The sequence below is a fragment of the Prionailurus bengalensis genome, chromosome D4 (assembly GCF_016509475.1).
Source record: "Prionailurus bengalensis isolate Pbe53 chromosome D4, Fcat_Pben_1.1_paternal_pri, whole genome shotgun sequence".
NCBI lineage: Eukaryota > Metazoa > Chordata > Mammalia > Carnivora > Felidae > Prionailurus > Prionailurus bengalensis.
In genome coordinates, this window is record NC_057359.1 from 56,057,537 (window position 1) to 56,078,284 (window position 20,748).

General features: G+C 41.9%; 1 protein-coding gene across 1 annotated transcript in view; it reads right to left on the bottom strand.

Annotated features, from left to right (window-relative positions):
• Nucleotides 1-240: 240 nt before the first annotated feature.
• The window catches only part of DCAF12 (DDB1 and CUL4 associated factor 12), a 38,748-nt gene continuing 18,240 nt past the window's right edge, over nucleotides 241-20,748 (bottom strand). Inside the window, exons 4-10 of the mRNA XM_043566243.1 lie at nucleotides 14,080-14,286; nucleotides 12,931-12,991; nucleotides 7,796-7,989; nucleotides 6,759-6,824; nucleotides 5,461-5,623; nucleotides 2,965-3,143; nucleotides 241-2,426 (exon numbers count right to left, since the gene is read on the bottom strand). Coding sequence (XP_043422178.1) covers nucleotides 2,268-2,426; nucleotides 2,965-3,143; nucleotides 5,461-5,623; nucleotides 6,759-6,824; nucleotides 7,796-7,989; nucleotides 12,931-12,991; nucleotides 14,080-14,286 — 1,029 coding nt within the window. The 3' untranslated portion in view covers nucleotides 241-2,267. The remainder of the gene's footprint in view (nucleotides 2,427-2,964; nucleotides 3,144-5,460; nucleotides 5,624-6,758; nucleotides 6,825-7,795; nucleotides 7,990-12,930; nucleotides 12,992-14,079; nucleotides 14,287-20,748) is intronic.

Consider the following 20,748-nt stretch of genomic DNA (forward strand, 5'->3'; position numbering starts at 1 on the left):
ATATTCATCCTCAACTGGACCTGGACCCCAGAATAAATGATCTTTGGCCAGGGCTGGGGACCAGGAGCAAGTAGGTCTAAGTGTTCGTGTGATTGTACTTGACTTGCCCTTAACTTTGAGGGAACTCTTGTGTTCCCTTCTGTTCCAAGCAATCCTAGCCCCCCAAGGTAAACTTTCAACCAGTCATTTGGGGCTTTTACCCCGCTGCTTCTTGGCTATACATATTTACTCAAACCACTCTGCAACTGGAATAATATTTATTTTTTTACTTGGCAAAAAGTCAAGTGCTACATTTTTAAAAACAAAATCTCAAACAATCAAACATATTACCCATCACAGAAGAGGGTCTGGCAACAGTACAAAACATCCTACTTAAGATCTTTTTTTTTTTTTTAATATACAAGTTGGTTTAAAATGATAGAAGTTCTGTGAGAACTAAGAAATCTACAGCCTGTAGTTTAAGAATAGAAAAAAAATTAAGACAATTAAAAGATCTATAGTATCCAGCATTTTACTTAATTCCCTGTTTATAGCACCTATTTCTCTAGGTTAGAAGATGAGAATTCTAGAACCTGTGGTATGTGCCTTGTATAACCAAGATAGGGTGGACTTGCTGTCTCCTCCCCCACCAGCCCCCATTACCAAGGAGAAGGCACTCTTTTTTTCCATCTCCCCACTTACACCCAGAGCAGAGGGGGATAACTGGGAGAGCAATTTAGAAATGAGAGTGCAGGAATAAATAAGACTTTTCCTTTCCCCCAGGATGGGCTGTTGACAGAAGCAGAGTATGTGCTTAGAATGGAGGAGGAATTTGTGGGTGGGAACAGCTGCTATCTGCAACATGATGCGTAAAAAGCAAGGAATAACTGGACATCACGGTCAGTCAGTTGCCTGCAAGTTTCAAAACCTCAGACTAAACACAGTTCAAGGGAGGAACAAATTACTAATCACATCAATGCTTTTACATGCACAATGTTGCTGGCTCTAGGCCACCACCACCACCCTGGGGCTAAGCCAACAGAGTGGGAGAGGTGGCTTCAACCCCAGCCCCACTGTAATAAGAAAATGAACATTCCACACATGAAGCACTCGCTACACACAGATAAACCCCCTGCTTACCCCCACCCTCCTGGACTGAACCCAATTTAGAAAAGCAAAGCAAAACCCACAAGATTAGAAGAAAGGCAAAGGAGAAGTTTCTCCACAAAGCCAAGGGGACTGAGTATGTGAATCTTAGCAAATGTAAGGCCCCGTGCTCCAGGCCCCTGAGATACCATATCAGGTCTTGTTTGAGGGAAGGAAAAGGAAGACTGGGATAGGGATTCTCTTTACCAAGTTCTACCAATGCTTCTGCAGCCTCGAGAACTGCATCTGGAAACCCTGATGTTTTAGGGGAGTGGCCACTGGCTCAGTAGATGGGACGATGACATGGAAATGACACAGAGAAGTGTTCTCACCTGGGGAACACAAGGTTGGGAAGACAGGTAGGGGACGGATCACCCTGGAGTCCTGGCATGAAAGTCACCAGGAAGCCTGCCATCTAACTCAAAGGGTTTTCCTGGTGGTGACTGTTTTTCTTTCTGTTTTTACTTCCTATAATCAGTGCTGTTAGACTTTAAAAAAACAAGATAAAGACTAGTCCCAAAGCTGACTCTGTGAATAAAGTTGTTTCTTTTATAAATATTTTAATTACAAGTAATTCTTACTCCAGGTAATTTCAGTGACACACGGTATTTGCAGGCACACAAGTTCTCTTTCTCTCTCTCGCTCGCGCTCTCTCTCTCTCTCTCTCTCTCTCTCACACACACACATACACACACACACACACACACACACACACACACAAAGACAGCCCCCAAACTTTCACAGAAAGTCTGACAGCAACCACATAATTATAAAGGAACCCTACCTCTCAAGAGTGAAGTAAGGGTGAGAATGACTATGCCAGCCTCTGCCAGAAGCCAGAGAGGGGAGAGTGTGTGTCACTTAAAGAAAAAATACAAATAAGAATTAACAATGTTTGGTTGAGAAGCCAGAAAGAAAAAAGAAGAAACTCTGATTACCAAAAGCGAAAAAAGGAACAAACAACAAAAAACACTTCAGATTTCTGTACAGAGCTTCCTGTCAAGTGCCTAAACCATAGGCAAACTCTTGTGTTCCCACTAAAATGAGGGCCTCAAACAATTGGAAGAAAATCAAAAGAAACAAGGAAACTAAGGATGGAAGTTAGTGTAAATCTCTACATTTTGGGAAAGAGTTAGTTGTCATTAACTCCAGAGCCCAGCATAGTTTCCATGGAGCCCTGAAGGGAGGGGACCTCCTGCCACAAAGAGTTTCGTTCCGGACGAGTCGTAGCAGTGGGTGTAAACAGCATTGGGGAAGAAATCAATGTCCGAAAAGTAATTCCTCCACGTTTCATCATGATTCTATGGGAAGAAAAAGAGACTGTTAGCACCTCTAGGCCACAGGGCAGAAAAGGGGATAGGAAGGGACAGGAATTCCTTCTGGTCTCCTTAAGAGGGGAGGGTCTTGCATCTAACCTGATGTCAGGAGACTGGTGCTCATGGGAACTGGAGCCTCATTTTTCCAAATGAACATTAGGGAAAATAGGCTGAAGAACTGCTATACAAACTTAAGGTCTTCTCAGGACAGTTGGGACCAAACTCTTCAATAATAATTCAGTAGCGGCTATGGTGGGGGGGTTCCTTCCTTCTGCTCTATTATCACCTGGGGGTAATCCTAAATCAATTAGTGTGTCTTACTGGGCCTCAGTTTTCCCATTAACATGTAGACGCAGAAGCAAAATCAAGGCAAAGTGCCTTTCTCTGCTCTAAGGAGTACCTCTTACCAGTGAAAAAGTATGTGACTAGCTGGTGTTATCAGTGGGGGTGGGAGCAGATGGGTAGACTGAAGACAATTTTTCTGTCACTGTTCAGTAACCATGTCAGGCACGGTCTTACTCACCAGCCAGCCCTTGCCAGTGGTTAGTTTCAAATTCTCCCCTGCTAGTCTGGGCTTAGACCCATAACAAGCTGAGAGCCTCTCTTCCAGGAATCTCTGAGCTCGGATGTCATAGAACAGCAGGGAACCCTGCCCTGTGCCCACAGTGATGATATGCTCATAAAAGCTCACTGATCGGATCCCTGAGAGAGAAAAAAGGAAAGGGCAATGAGTAGGGAGAATATGCACTTGATGGTCTGACTACCTGAATTTCTCCAGCACTGAGTTCACATGGCACCCACATACCAGACAGTGCCTTTCCCATGGCAGGTATATCTCATGCAAAAGCCTTAGAATGCTGATGCCACACTGCCAATCCATGCACTAACAGGGACCTTCCCATAAACCTTAGGGAAGTGCCAGAGACCAAATGATGCCTAAGATCTTTTAGCCTAAGACCTTAACTGTGCCCTGAACCTTCCTGCCTCCCCTAGACTTACTGTGGAGTCATCTTTCATAACTCTAAACTGTTATATGTAAACTCATAACTTCTTCACTGTGTTTCAAACCTGTACTGAAATAGGGTAACCTGCATATTTATATATCATTATATTAATAAGGACTTCTTCCTATCTGACCTAAAACCCCTATCTGACACTGCAAGAGGTCTTTATCTGGTACTGTGTCTGTGGATCAAAGAAGTGTATGGGGTACGAAGATGTCTCTTGGCACATAGGAAGTGCTTGATAATATTTGTGGAATCAGTATTTTCTTATTAGTTATGAAAGCTACTCCTGTAACAGTAACCAAAATATCTTATTAAAGCTTTATTTTTTTAAGACTCATTTTTAAAAATTTTTTCAACATTTTTTTTTTTTTAACATTTATTTATTTATGAGACAGAGAGACAGAGCATGAACGGGGGACGGTCAGAGAGAGAGGGAGACACAGAATCCGAAACAGGCTCCAGGCTCTGAGCTGTCAGCACAGAGCCCGATGCGGGGCTTGAACCCACGGACCGCGAGATCATGACCTGAGCCAAAGTCGGATGCTTAACCGACTGAGCTACCCAGGCGCCCCTCATTTTTTTTAATTTTAAAAAAATGTTTATTTATTTATTTTGAGAGAGAGAGAAAGAGCAGAGAAGGGGCAGAGAGAGAGAGAGAGATGGACAGAGAGGATCCCAAGCAGGCTCCACATTCAGAGTGAAGCCCGACATGAGTCTCATGACCTAACCCAAAATCAAGAGTCGGTCACTTAACCAACTGAGCCACCCAGGTACCCCTAAAACTTAAACACATTTTTTTTTAACTAATCTCTACACCCAACATGGGGCTTGAACCCACAACACCAAGATCAAGAGTCACATGCTCCACCCACCAAGCCAGGTGCCCTTCTTAAAGCTTTTCATTGCAGACATCATTCCAGCCAACCCTAATCACTCTTCCCCTTAAAACTCTCATTACACACATTATTCTCTCTGCACTGAAACATGAGCATCTTAACTAAAATTGAAAACAAACCCCAAACAAAAGCCACTTTTGCAATATCTGAATGAAAATAAACACTTCTTGAAAGAAAGAGGCTAAACTGTAATTCTTATTGTGCCTTTTAGGACTCCCAGGATAATGTAGCTACATTTTTGCATGAGAAGGGGAACAAAGTGAGATGAAGAAAATACACTCTGTTAACCTGAATAATCTGTATTCTAGTCCCTGGCTGTTCTTCCACCAATCCAGAAGATACTGAGCATGGAATTTAAATGCTCTGAGTCTCAGTCACCTCATCTATAAAACAGAGTTATTAACACTAAACTTACCTTTTCCTACCTGCTTTTTACAGGGTTCTAGGTAAGATGAAATAACATGTCAGATAAAGATATACTGAAATCTTAAAGTACAGCACAAACATAATCTTTTTATTCCTTGATAAAGAAAGAGTGCTCTCAGAGGAAATATGCTATAAAAGATGGGAGGCTGAAGCTACAACTCACCCAGTGATCAGAACTAAACTATTTTCTTCAGCTTTACTGAGGTATAACTGACAAACAATACACTGTACATATTTAAAATCACAATCTGAAGTTTTAACATATGTATATACCCATGACACTATCACCACAATCAAAATAACTAATATATCCATCACCCTCAAATGTTTCCCCATGCCCTCTGTAAACTCCTCACTGTACATCATCCCTTGGCATAAAATGATTTTTACAGTTCAGATGGGGCACCAGCAAAAAACTACCACAGGGCAGAAAGTCAAGATCTATGAAGAAATAAGAAAACCACCAATACCCTGACTGTTGGTTTCCACTGAGGCTTCTGTGGCCACAAATTTGTCTGTGGTGTTTGAAGCTCTGTTGCCATCTGCGAGTATTTAAGCTCCCTCCATGTGTTACCAAACACCAGGTTCCATAAAGATCACGATTGTTGTTTGGAAATCAACACAGAAACTGAAATTCAAAACCCATCTGCAATGCAGCTATAAGCCTCAGGGGCATACCAGGACTCTTACCACTGCCTCGCTCCCTGGAGCAAACAGACTTGACGTTGTATGATGGCTGCCGTGGATCCAAGAAGGAGACATGAGCTTGGGAGCCCACTGCATACACCGACCATTCACTACCATAGGCCAGGCACACATTCTCACGGCAATATGGCAGTTTGGTGGAGAGGAGCTGAAACAGAGAGAGGAAATGATGCACCCATGGCAATACCAGAGAGTGTACTATAGGGCACTGTTTTTAGATGCCCACCTGTGTGGGTTTCCTTCATACACAAGCCACACAAAGTCAGAGACAAAAAGACAAGCCCTGATTAAGGAAATAATGCCCTGTTCCACCCCTAAGTAAATAAGAGAAAGAGAGGGTGACTGTTAATAAGAAATAAGATCTAATACTGAAGAGGACTGATTAGGGGAAAAAAGGTTAAGCTGGAATTAAATAATCAGAAGCAGAAAAGCCTAGACCTACAGGTTATTTCCAGGGGTAACCCCAGGGCACAAAAGCCAAGGTCACATTGTGTTCTCTGCCAGCACCCTCTCTGCCACCACCCTCCTCACTACTCTTCAGATAAAGGGGCTAATTTCTGGCTATCCTCAGCCTAGGTTCCCAATTGTATGAGAGTTGTACACTACAGAAAGCACACTCATGGGCCTGGCTCAACCCTAGGGAACACCAGTCAGCCTTAACCCTTAAGTCAGTCCTCAGCAGGTGCCAACTGCATGTAAGGCACCAAGCAAGGTCAGCGGAGCTCAAAGGCTGCTTCACATGAAGGAGTCAGTAATTCCTGAAGCTCTGCTTCTTCTTGAGGACGAGTCTATCACAGAAGTAATAGGCAGCAAAGGCCTCTGGGACAAGAAGAGGGCAAATAACCCACAGACAGATTTGACTTTATGCAAAAGTTGCTTGTAAAGATTGTAAATCTTCTCATTACCTATTATTTCAAAGATGGTTTATATTAGTTTAATTAATTTTCAGTTGCCAGTGATCCCTAACTTTTAGGTTCTCCTGCCCTTATGACATGCCAAATGGCCAATAATCCATAACTAAATACTTAAATGCCTTGTGGATTGGAGGACTGCTAGTTAAAGGAGTCTTTCAGTAAGTCCTTGCAATGTGAAAGAATCACCACCTCTGATCTCTTTAAAAGACTTAAAAGAGGCACATCAGACTCAGAATTCCATGCACTGTGCAATAACATGGCCAGACCCTTGGAAAACTGATGCTTTACACAGAATGAAAAGGCTTAGGGAGAGTATTTTAACCAAAAAGTAAATTTTTAGGTAAAACCACTAAGTCATGTTCATCACACCTTAGACAGTGTATTTTCAGCCTTCCAGAGATGAAAGTAACCATCCAGAGACACTGCTCCCAATTCCTACAAGAGCAATGAAAAAAATAGGTTATATTTCAATCTGTAGCAACTAATATACAATAGTAAGCAGGGGAAGACCCTGAAGGTTGGGGTCCTCCCATTGTTCATTCTTATCCCATGAGGATTCCAGCAGGGGGGGCCAGGGATTGTTAATTGTTAGTCCATCATCTCACTCTATGGCATGCAGCTGGATAGAATATTAAATCAAGGCTGCTTCTTGGGAGAACTCAAGAAGCCAGCCAGGTTCTAGCAGTAATATAAATACCTACGGTTCAGAAAGTTCCTACTATGTAATCATTCCCATGACATCTCGTTGGATAGTTATAGCAGAGCACACACATGAAGGACAGTTTCATAAATCTCAGTGTGAAAGCTTCTATGATTGGAGGATCTAAATCTACCTCTAAGCCATAACTATGGACAGGAGATAGGAGGCTAAGGGAACTATCTTTCAAATGTGGCCTGATTCAGATTTGGGGAGCTTTTCTCCTCTTCTGGCTCTGAGTATCCACCCTAACATTCAATACCGCCAGTTTCAGATCTGACTCAATGATTAGGTAAGACCTGCTGGGAGTGTTGATAAGAGGCAGTGAAGAATGAAAAGAACCTGAATACCAAAGACAAAAAAGTGATCATTTTCAGAGGCACATATGAAAATCACACCCAAAATAGAGCACTTGCAAAGGCATGTGCAAATGAGAGACAGTCAAATCAGAGTGGCCCTGGGGAAACTCTGAGAGGCTGACCTACAAATATGGACCATCCAGAGAAATACTGCAGAGCTCAATGCAAGGGATGGGTTTTATAATCTCAGAATTTCTCACCAGCGTCCCTCAGCCTTCAATTCTCCATAGGGTTAGAACTAAGCTATGTTACAAGGACTGACTTGGAAAGAGAAGGGAAGTGAATCTTACAAGATTTAAGCCAAGAAGCTGAAGGAAGAGGAATAGGCTTCCTCTTTGGCAAGGTCATACCTTATTTTTGTTGTTGAAGGCCAGAGCCCGGACCTTGCAGTTGTCAGGATTTGTGTCCTCCTTGGGAATGTCCTTTAAGGCCTTGTGAGTGATGTGAGCATACACAGGGACCCGTGACACATTGTGCCTTGCATCACTTTTGGTCAACACATCGTCTGTCACCTCCCAGAGTCCCATAGAGCCATCACGTGAGCCTACAGAGCAAGGAAACCACAGATGTCAGACATACTCAAATCTCTATGGGACAGTCCTACAGAAACCAAGATGGGCTTTCTTAGTCTAGCTCTCTGGGCATCATCCTCATATGTGCTGAAGCTTGGTCAGGTGGCCCACCACAAAACAGAACAGCATACATTTTAATAGTTACATCAAAAGGATGATTCAACTAAGGTATAGGAGTTATAATATAACCTTTAACCATTGGTGAGATTTTTCAAGAGAATTATAGTTTGAGAAAGCTCAGTAATTTTCCAAGCCAAATGCTTAGGTCACTTGGGCATGCACAGGTGATGTCTGCTGGGCAGTAGAGTTTGGGAACCTCCACCTTACAGCAACAGTGCTTAATGTCTTCTGAGTCTTGTATGCCTCTGAGAGACTTAGGAATGTTAAAAACCCCTTTCTCTAGAAAACTACACAAAATACCACATTGTACATTCAATTTTAGGGAGGTTCATGAACCTCTTGAAGGCTTTCCATGGACCTATAGGGACCATAATTCCCATATTAAGAATGTTTGGGGGCACCTGGGCAGCTCAGTGGGTTAAGCATCCCACTTTGGCTCAGGTCATGATCTCACAGTTTGTGGGCTTGAGCCCCACATTGAGCCCTGTGCTTGACAGCTCAGAACCTAGAACCTGCTTCAGATTCTGTGTCTCCCTCTCTCTCTGCCCCTCCCCACCCTCTCAAAAATAAACTTAAAAACAAAAAACAAAAAACAAAAACCTTTAAAAAAAGAATGCAAGTTCGAGGCACCTGGCTGTCTCAGTCAGTAGAGCATGCTACTAACTCTTGACTCATGTTAGGTGTGGAGATGACTTAAAAAAAAAAAAAAAAAAAAGGATGAGCATTCTGCAGAAAATGAATACTTAAAAACATAGTTTTCCTTAGCAAACAATAATGAAGCACTTAAAAAACTAAAAACACTTTTCTTTGAACTGAGCCCTGAATACATTGCTGGTGGCAAGCTTAAATGGGACCATCTTTCTGGAGGACAACTGAGCATCTGCAGCAAAAACCAGAAAGTGTGTGTTCCCATCTAGGAATAATGCACTATCTATCATAAGACACATACAAAAAGATGTTTATTCAGAACAATCTGTATGTCCTATAAGAATAAGGCTGTGTTATAGTCATAAAATAGAAAATCAAAAACCATTAAAAAAAATCCTGTTTTGGGGTGCCTGGGTGGCTCAGTCGGTTAAGCGTTCGACTTCGGCTCAGGTCATGTGATCTCGAGGTCTATGACTGCTGACAGCTCAGAGCCTGGAGCCTGCTTCGGATTCTGTGTCTCCCTCTCTCTCTGCCCCTCCCCTGCTCTCTCTCTCTCTCTCTCTCAAAGAAATATTAAAAAAAAAAAAAAAATCCCGTCTTAGGGGTGCCTGGGTGGTTCAGTTGTTGAGCGTCCACTCTTGATTTTGGCTCAGTTCATGATTTAAAGTTTATGAGCTCAAGCCCCAAACTGAGTTCTACACTGATAGTACAGAGCCTGTTTGGGATTCTCTCTCTGCTTCTCTGTTGCCTGCATGCACACAAGCACATTCACTCTTTCTCAAAATAAATAAATTTCAAAAAAAAAATCATGTTTTAAAATTCCTTTCCAGTAAAGTTATTTGCCAACTCTCCTTTAGACTAGAAGATATCCTTCCCATATTGCAAATCTCACGAATGTTTCATAGTAAAAATTATCTAACATGAGAGAAATACCATCCAATTTGTGTGCATCTTTTCTTTTAAAGATTTTATTTTCAAGAAATCTCTACACCCAACACAGGGCTCAAACCTACAACCCCGACATCAAAAGTCACATGCTTTACAGACTGAGCCAGCCAGGTGCCACCAATATGTTTGCATCATAACGCTTATGGACAGTGATTCAAAGCAGAGGTTTTATTACATATGAAATCTAGAAAAGGCCAGAGAGAGAAGGACACATCCAAAGAACTATGCATGGTTTATAATGCAAATTAAAAATAAATCTGTACAAGTTTTGGGGTGCCTGAGTGGCTCAGTCGGTTAAGTGTCTGACTTCAGCTCAGGTCATGATCTCGCAGTTTGTGAGTTCGAGCCCTGTGTCAGGCTCTGTGCTAACAGCTCAGAGCCTGGGGCCTGCTTCAGATTCTGTGTCTCCCTCTTTCTCTGCCCTTCCCATGCTCATGCTCTGTCTCTTAATAATAAATAAACATTAAAAAAAAAACTATACAAGTTTTATTATGAAAAATTCAAGCATACTGAAATGTTGACAGAATTTTACAATGAACTGTATTCTATCAACATTTTATTATACTTGGTAGGTACATCTATCCATATATTCATCATTCATCCATTTTAACCAACTAAAAATATGTACTGAAAAATGACTATTATTTTAATATTATATTTCAAAATATTAATAGTAGTTATCTCTGGGTAGAGATATTGAGGGTAGTTCTTATTTCCTTTTCTGTTTATCTATATTTTAAAAATTTCTTATGATTAACACCTATTACTTTTAAAATAAAGAAAAATTATTTAAAGAACTAGTTGGGCAGCATCATGAAGATTGGATTAGAGAAGACAAGTACAGAAGCAGAGAGAAAATATGGAAGGATATTAGGGGTAATTCAAGATATAGATGATGAGCACTCTAGCATAGAAAACAAATTGTAGGGGCGCCTGGGTGGTCGGTTAAGCGGCCGACTTCGGCTCAGGTCATGATCTCACGGTCCGTGAGTTCGAGGCCGACGTCGGGTTCTGTGCTGACAGCTCAGAGCCTGGAGCCTATTTCAGATTCTGTGTCTCCCTCTCTCTGACCCTCCCCTGTTCATGCTCTGTCTCTCCCTGTCTCAAAAATAAATAAAACGTTAAAAAAAAAAAAAAAAAGAAATTGTATATAAGAGGGTTTTTTTTTTTTTTTAAATTACTTAAGTATAGGTGACATACAATGTTTATAAGACATACTTTAAAAAGCAGTATAAACATGGCTTGGTAATCTAAGGAGACTGAAGACCCTAAGAGGAGTTTTAGTTTTCTGGCTGTGCACCTTTGTGTGGAAGGTGGGAGCATTCACAAATATATGTCCTTGGAGAGGAGGGGATCTTGGAAGAAAGATGATGAGTATGAATGTGCGGAGTCTGAGGTGGAATGTTCAGGGGTTGATATTCATCATCAAGCTGAACATTAACAATGGTTAACAAGTATTGGGCATTTTTAATACAGCAGCAACTATGTATTACTTCATTTAATCCTACCAATGACCTTTTTATAAAAACGTTTATTTTAGAGAGAGAGAGACAAAGAGAGTGTCAGTGGGGGAAGTGCAGAGAGAGACAGGGAGACAGAATCCCAAGCAGGGTTCAAGTTGCCCATGTAGAGCCTGACACAGGGCTTGAACCCACAAACCATGAGATCACGACCTGAGCCAAAATCAAGAGTCAGGTGCTTAACCAACTGAGCCACCGAGGTGCCCTCAAAGCCCATGTTCTTAAAACCTGCTATACGGTTCAGAAAATGTAGACTTGGGAGTTAGCAGCTTGAAAACATAGGATGTTGGCAGGGTATCTCAAGGAGAGATGAGAGGCTCCCAAAGCAAAGCCAAGTCCTGGCTCCCAACAACATTTAGTGCAGGTTACTGTCATACAGGCAATCCCTGTTATAAAGATGACAGGACTCGGCCTCTGCCTTCAAACAGCTCTCATTCCCCAGGGAGGCAAATGACAGGGAATTCAAAAGCTTCTGAACCACTCCTGGGTAATTCTGACCTGTAACTATGTTTCTTCATTAGATTTATCTTCCTTCTTGGCTGCTTTCTATTGCCTTGTGAAGAATTGAAAGAGGAAATATTTATGTTCCCTGAGCTTTGTTAGTAGCAGTTCTAAGCATGGGCTTTGAAATCAGACCTGGATTCAGATCCTGAGTCCATCTGTCACTATTCATGTGGCCTTTGGCAAGTTATAATAAACTCTCAGAATATAAAGTTTCTCATTTGTGAAATGAGGCTAATAATGCAAACCTTTTAGTATTATTCTGAGAATTATAAGAAATAACAGATATGAGGTACTTAATTTAGCAACCATTATGATTATTTTTATTTGGGAATCTAGAACTGGGGATTGGATTTTTACATATGGGTACCCAGCAAAACTGTAGCACTCTCAGCCTACTTTGTACGCTGCTGTGGGTAATCCAGAAAGCATTTGTGTATCTCTTTATTATCTTCTCTACACTAATTTCCCTGTGTTTTTTTCTGACTTCTACCCCTGGGAAAGAAATTCCCCAATTCTTTTTTTTTTTTTTTAATTTTTTTTAATGTTTATTTATTTTTGAGACAGAGAAAGACACAGCGTGAACGGGGGAGGGTCAGAGAGAGGTAGACATAGAATCTGAAGCAGGCTCCAGGCTCCGAGCTGTCAGCACAGAGCCCAAAGCGGGGCTCAAACTCACGGAGTGTGAGATCATGACCTGAGCCGAAGTCGGATGCCTAACCAACCGACTGAGCCACCCAGGCGCCCCAAGAAATTCCCCCAATTCTATACAACTTTTATCAATAAGAAGCACTTTATATAATTGTACAGAAAATAACTGCTCCTAATACTTCACATCAACTTTTCCAAAAACTTTCACAACCATTGTCACAATGAAGTACCCCAGAAATGTTGAGGCTAACATGCCATCACACATACTTTTGGGGAACAAAGCAGAATATGAATAATAAATGAAGAATGCCAGCAAAACTCCACTTTCCAGATCAGGAATATACAGGGGAAATGACTTATTCAAGGACACATGGTAAGTAAGAGAAAGAGCCAAATAAGATCTCCTGGCCCCTGGCTGATGGTCTGTTTTCTGGGCTATTTCCAATTGCACTACTACCCCTTTTCAATTTCTAGCCTCCCTCCCTCCCTGCCACACAAAAACTCCATACAAAAGGGTAATTTTACCAGATACCGCCATAGTATCACTGATCCATGCAATGGAAAAGATCCAATCCTTGTGTCCATCCTTGGAGAGGAAGAGTGACAGACAGGTACAGAGAGAGAGGGGAAAAAAATAAATTAGTAAAATAAGGATTACAATGTATACTCTTGAAAAGCATACAGTCTGACTGAAAATATCTTTGTAAAACTGATAAAGTGATCTCTGATGATCTTAACCCATAGGGCAGGATCCCACAATTTTTAACTTCTGTCTTGAGGAGCTCAAAGCTGGAATAAAACCGGCATTCCCATGGGCAATGAACATGTCTGGTGGACACACCGCTCTGGCCTGCCACCTCTGGATGTCTTATTTGGGGCTCCTACACATAATCACCTACCTTTTCTCTCCCTAATTTCATCCTACCACTCTCCTCTTGTACCTTCCTGGTACAAGAGCTATAACTGACCTCTTTGCTGTTCCTTCTGTCTGGAACTCTCTTCCTCCAGACATCAACATGACTTGTATTCTCATTTCCTTTATGTCTCCCTGCTAAATGTCATTCTTATCAATGAGGACTTCTCTGACCATCCTCTGAAATAGCATTCTCCAACTCTCTCTATCCCCTTAATCTGCCTTTACACTTCTCCATGGCACTTATCACACTCCGACATACTGCTGGTAAATATTTATTGGTTTATATATTGGTTTATATGTCTCCCTCCACTAGAAGACAGGCTTCACAAGGTGTGGGGCTTTATCTGTTTTGTTCAATGCATGTCCCCAGTGTCCAAAACAATGATTGGACATAGAATGCTCAATAAACAGTTGTTGCTGAATGAATGACTTAGTAAACTTTGTTCTCTGACTATGGGCAGTGGGAGATATGTAGACATTGTGGATTCAGACACAAATCCACTGGTGCTGGACCCTGAGGTGTGTTGCTCACTGCTTTATTGAACAACACTCTCAATATACCAGATACTCTCTATGGGGAATTCAGTCCCCATTCAGATATTTCTACCCTCTCACCCCACCCCCATGCCCCTGGAGTTAGCAGAAATCTAGGGGAAACTATTCCTTCCCAGGGGGCATGTGGGAGGAGGGTCCATGTTACCTAGCAGGCTCTGTTTAAAAACAGGCTACCTCTAACTACAATTACTGGGGAAACTTACATCACCCACACACACAGGATCTAGCGTAGGCAGCCGGTAAATGGCAAGACTGTTGGGGTTGTCTCCTCCAGTGGCTAACAGAGTTCTGGAGGGATTCAGCTCAATGGCATGGATACCACAGCCCTGCTGGGTCACACCTCCAGGGTCCCGGTCCTTCAGAATGGGAATCTTGGTGATCTGGCTTGTCTGCACATCCACTACAAATAGCTACAAGAAAAGGGATAAAGAAGGTGACACAGTTTCTCTTTAATATGGATAACCCTGGGTACAAACATCCATTCATTCAATTATCCATCAAACTTTAATTAATCTCTACTACATGTTAGACCCTAGAAATTGTTAAAGGCATAGTCAGGGTTATTAGTCAAATGAAATATGAAAATAAGGAAATATAACAGAGAAAGGTATAATATACTGCATGAACACAGATTAACAAGCAGTAAACTCTGTCTGGGATTCAAAGACAGCTTCAGGGGTGCCTAGATTGGCTCAGTCAGTTAAGCATCTGGCTCTTGATTTCACCGTTCCTGAGATCAAGCCCCAGTCCCAAGCTTGCGATTCTTTTCTTTTCCTCCTCTTTCCCTCTCTCTTTGCTCCGCTCCCGCTCCCCCACTCTCAAAATAAATAAATAAATAAATAAATAAATAAATAAATAAACAAACAAACAAACAAACTTTAAAAAAAAAAAAAAGGGCAGCTTCAAAGAGGACTTTCATTAGACTATGGACCTAAAGAACCCAACTAAAGGTTTTCTACCATTCTGGACTTATTTTATATATCTAATTCTTATCTACCCATGCAGAGAAACTTGTAAACAATTTCCAGAACCCATCATCATAACCACTATTAACTGTGTTATAAATGTTAGGTTTGCTGGAGTGACCTGAGACATATGACAAGGTAAGAGTTATTAATTATCTCACTGCTTTTCTCTAAGCACGTACACCATTCACATGCCCCATGCCTTTGTTCATGCTGCTGCTTCTGCCTGAAATGCTCTTCTCCACCTCTTTTCCAAACTAACCTCTTGCCACTCTGCAAGATTTAACTCAGAGAAATGTTTTACAGAAAATATCAGTCTCAGAGAAAGAACAATCCCAAGTCTTTTAATAAACTCTTTATAGAATTAAATGATTCACTCTTTCACTCAGTTGTTCAGGACCACCTAAAATACCAAGTACTGTTCTAGGAGCTAGCAATGTGTCTATGCACGAGAGAGAAATAATCTCTAATGTCATACACCTTAGTGTAGGAAGTCAGCTTAAAATCCTCTCAGCAGCTCTTGTGATGAAGCCAAATCACGTCAAATCTTTGTATAAAGTAACCTACTGCTTGTGCCAGAAGAAGGTCTAGGAAAGGAGAAACTAGATAGGCCTTAAATTTAAATATAAGGGAAGGAGTACCTGGAATAAGAGTGCCAGGGAGAGAGGTGCCTGGATGGCTTGGTACTTAAGCGTCCAACTTTTTTTTTTTTTTTTTTTTTAATTTAAAACCCAGGTGAGCAAACACCACGATAATGCCCTCAGCAGTAGAGAAAAAGGAAAATCCTGGCTGGTGAGTATGCCAGACGCTGTGCTGGGGGCTTCCAGTTACTTAAAAGTCCCCCTGGGGGACATCTGGCCATGTCCAGGGACATCTGTGGTTGCCACACCTAGGGTCGGTGGGGCTGGGGAGGCTGCTGAGGCCCCACAGTGCTCGGGACACACCAATGTGGGCAGTGCTGAGGGGCAGAGACTGCTGTAAAGATGAGCAGACCAGAACTCTCTGATGGTCCCATTTTACAGATGAGGAATCCGAGTGTTAGCTCCCAGCTACTGAGAGGCAGGTGGCGCCTCTTTGCAAGAATCAACAGTAGCAGAGCAAATAAGGCAGCCTTTAACCTTCTGGTACTCAACCTTCTGACCTCACCTCACAAATAAGAGGTGAATGTGAAATCTGACAGAATCAGGACTGCATGTACTACACGATGTCCCCACTTGCTTCCTTCCAACAATTCATAGGGATGTCTTTCCAAGTCAGTGAAGGGGAATGCAGTCAGGTGAGGTCATGTTCTAATCAACACCCATATCTAAGGGACCTGGACCTACTGCCCACGTCACTCTTCGCTTGGTCACTCAAGTGTTTACTAACCACTACTGCCCACTGCATGGACACCACTGTGAGGCACACACATGTGCTAACATCGTTCATGTCTGCTCTTGGTCCAGGATGCATTTATGCTGGTGTAAGGCAGGGATGCAGGAAGTCTTATTAAGAGCTCTCCCCACTGGAGTGCCTGGGTGGCTCAGTCAGTTAAGCTAAGCATCCAACTCTTGATTTTGACTAAGGTCATGATCTCACAGTTCATGGGATCAAGCCCGGGGTCAGGCTTTGTGCTGACAGTGCAGAGCCTGCTTGGGATTTTCTCTCTCTCTCCCTCTGCCCCTCTCCCATGCACATGCTCTGTCTCTTTCTCAAAATAAACAAACATTAAAAAAAAAAAAAAAAAAAAAGAGTGCCAGAGACTGAGGAAAAATTTTAAAAAGAAAGTGGGGTGGGGAGGCACAACCTCCCCTGAATCTGTAATATAAGCCCTGAGAACTACTTAAGGCAGATTCCCGGCCTAACAGGCACCATTGCTGATGTATTCCATAGGCATTTTAAACTCAATAATGTCCAGGGGTGCCTGGGTGGTTCAGTTTCTTAAGTGCTGGGTGTGGAGCCTGCTTAAGATTCTCTCTCTTCCTCTCCCTCTGCCAGTCCCCTGCCTGCCTGTGCATGCTCTCTCTCTCTCTCAAAATAAATAAATAAATAAATAAATAAATGTGCAAAACAAATTACCTTCCTTCTCGACTCCTCCCACATTCCCATCATCCAATCTAGACCTGCCAAATCTACATCTTAAATATTCTCACAGTTGGCTCCTACCTTTCCATCCTTTTTCTCATCACCTGTCTGGACAATGGCAACTGGTCTTTCAGGCAAGGCCAAAACCAAAACTATTCTCCACACTTAAAAATTTTTTTTTTTAATATTTATTCATTTATGAAAGACAGAGCACAAGCAGGGTGGGGGCAGAGAGAGAGGGAGACACAGAATCTGAAGCAGGCTCCAGGCTCTGGTCTGTCAGCACAGAGCCCGACGCAGGGCTCAAACTCACAAGCTGTGAGATCATAACCTGAGCCGAAGTCAGACGCTTAACTGACTGAGCCACCCAGGCGCCCCTATTCTCCACACTTTAATACGTCATCTTGACAAAAATGGCAATCCTGCCATATCAGTTAAAAATTTCCATTGGTGGGCGCCTGGGTGGCTCAGTCGGTTAAGCGTCCGACTTCGGTTCAGGTCATGATCTCAAAGTTCGTGAGTTCGAGACCCACATCAGGCTCTATGTTGACAGCTTAGAGCCTGGAGCCCGCTTTGAATTCTGCGTTTCCCTCTCTCTCTGTCTGTCCTCCACTCACGCTCCGTCTCTCTCTCAAAAATAAACAAACATTAAAAAAAAAAGAAAAAAAATATCTATTCATTCCTCTTTATCTAAATCTAAACTCCTTATCACAGCATCAAGACTCCTCAATCTGGCCCCAACCTTTCTCTCTAGCTTTACAACCTGCCATGGACCTCATGCTCTAGAAATAATAGCTTATTACTTACTATTCACCCAAAAATCTTCAATGAAATATAATTATTTTGTTTCATGCTCGTGCTGTTCACAAAGCCACAACTACTTCCCCCTCTTTTCTATATGTGGCCAGCACGTACTTATCTTTCACGATTCAGTTCAGTATGTCCTCTCTGAATATTCCCTAAATATCCAGGCTGGATAAGTTTTTCTCTTGCAGGTTTCCCAGATACCCCTCTACCCACAACACTAATTTAAAGTCTTTGTCTCTCTCCCCCAATTACAACGCCCTCCCAATTCAAAGAGTAGGGGATTTATCTTATTTAGTTCTGTAATCCTACCCCAACAGTGCAAAGCTATATAGTAAGCACTTGTAGAAGACACCTTTCAGGAAGTGTGACCAACAATGTTAAGGGGACCACATATCCCTGCATTCAGAGTGGGGCCCTATTAAGGTGCGTTTGAAGTCCAGATCTCCAGATCAGAGAATTGTCCAGAGGTGGCCTCCTGGCTCAGGGAGAACCAATCCAGAGGCTAGATTGGACTGATCAGATTCTCTCAGGAATGTGAAACTGGTTTGGAGGCATTAGACCAGACTGTCTTGGTGACCAATTTCTACCAAAGCCAGTCCCAGAGAGAAAGGAACAGAAGAGAGACAGCACGGACATCCTTAATTCCTAACAGCTTTCCAATTCTTAGTTCTGTTTCCTTCTGAGATCTAGAGATACTTCCTACTCTTGGGGTTTGCATATTAGCCCTTCCAATAAACATCAGCGGGGGAGCGCCTGGGTGGCTCAGTTGGCTAAGTGTCTGACTTCGACTCAGGTTATAATTTCAGTTTGTGAGTTCGAGCCCGACGTCGGGCTCTCTGCTGTCAGTGTGCAGAGCCAGAGAGCCTGCTTCAGATCTTCTGTCCCCGTCTCTCTGCCCTTCCCCTGTTCTCTCTCTCTCAAAAATAAATAAAACATTTAAGAAAAATTAAAAAAAAAACAAAAAAACAAAAACAACCATGAGTGGGTTTCTTACTCTTTTAGAGCAAATGATCTCTAACCAACACAGTCCCTCTCAAATGTTTAATGAAGCAAAATTAACTGCCCACTTATACCTCTGTGTTTTTGTTTTGTGGGACAATGCATCCATAACATGCTACCTTTGAGACCAATGATTCCCTAATTGATTATCACAATAACCTGGGGAGTTTTCTTTTTTAGAAACACTATAAAAGAAAAACAATTCCCAGGCCCTACCCTAAAATGCCTCCAATTTCCAACTCTGGGGCCTGTAAAACTGACTTCTTTTCAGGATCTCCAGGTGAATCTAATGATTGCCCAGGTTTAATAATCACTGATCTAGATGCTTGCTATTCAAAGGAGCTTGTTGGAACCCAAGAATCTCAAGCCCTGCCCTAGACATATTTAATAAGAATCTGGAGTTTCCCAAGATCTCTAGGTATACTGATGCTTGAGAAGCACTGATGTAGAGAATCTGTTCTGTATACTAAGAGTAATGAATTTGATAAGATACAAGAGTAAACTGACCTGCAATCTGGAAAGATCCAAGTTTCTCTTATGGAATCTGAGGGCAGGCTAAACATTATTTTAGCCACTGTGTCAGCCCATTCTTTTATCCGTGTGTGTGTGTGGCCATTCCTATCTTAATACAGAGGTCCATTTCTGCCATCCAGAAAAGATGTCGAGAAAAGGTTTCAACTATTCATGTCCAAGAAAGTCTTAAGTCCAATGACTCCAGTTTTGAGAAATCTAGATTTGAATTTCAAGTTTGTTACCTATTAGCTGTGTGATCTTAGGCAAGTCACTTAACCTTTCTATATTTTGTTTCTCATCTATAAAAATAGAATAAGATCTACCTCTAGGGTTGCTAAAAGATCTAATAAAACATAAAGCATCTAGCACAGGGCTTGGCGCATAATTGATGCTTAACAAGTAACAATTAATAGTGATATACTACTCTAAAAAATATACACTATTTTTTTTTAATGTTTATTTATTTTTGAGAGAGAGAATATGAGCCGGGGAGGAGCAGAGAAGATCTGAAACAGGCTCCGTGCTGACAGCAGAGAGCCCAATGTGGGGCTTGAACTCGTGAACTGTGAGATCACGGCCTGAGCTGAAGTCAGACACTTAACCAACTGAGTCACCCAGGTGCCCAGCAATACACTATTCTAATGTTTGTTTAGTTCTGTATGGTGTAGTTTCATCTACACTTGATGAAAAACATCTGATACAGGGGAAATGAAAAAGTTAATAGCTAAGTCTCTACAGGACCCAGGAAACCAGGAGTTTACCCCCAACCTCACTCTTGCAGAGGAATGACAAAGCACCACGTGAAGGACAGAAACTTTTTGCTTTTTCAAAGGAAGGGAAAGGGATGTGAGTGAGCTGCCACAGAGTATTTCCCCAAGCTCTCTGACAAGGGGCCAAGGCTTCATGCAGTTCCTGTAACAAATCCCAGAATGGGGCTGCTCCACATTAACCTACTGGGATCCCTGCCAGGAACTAGCAGCATGGCAAGGTAAGTTTGAATCTAAATGGCTCCCTGCAGCTTACATTCTAGAACAGAGGGGAAAAAAATGAAAGCAAAGGACTTACAATCAGGAAGCTTATAAAATTAGAGAGTATATCTCTGAATGCATGTATAATACACGTAGATACACACAAATGTGCATACATAGAAAGATGAAGGTAGCTTAATAAAATGAAGGGGCTCACAAAACTTCTAAAATTCCGAAGTGTTTTAGCTGGAGCCTAATGGATAAAGGAAAACAAATCCACATAGATTACACAGATATCAAGATAAATTATACTGAGTCAGACAGAAAAAGCCAACTGGGCAGCCTAAGTCTGCTGAAAGTTGGGTAAATGGAAGACAACCAAAATCAAAGAATCCATTCCTATTCCAAACCAAGAAAATGAGTAGGAGCAAAGGAGAGAGCCAAGACCAAGATGATCAACAGAAAATGGTCAGACAATATGTATCAAAAATTTCAACACACGTAAAGCCTATAATTTCAATTTTAAGAACTTATGCTAAGGAAATAATGATTGGTG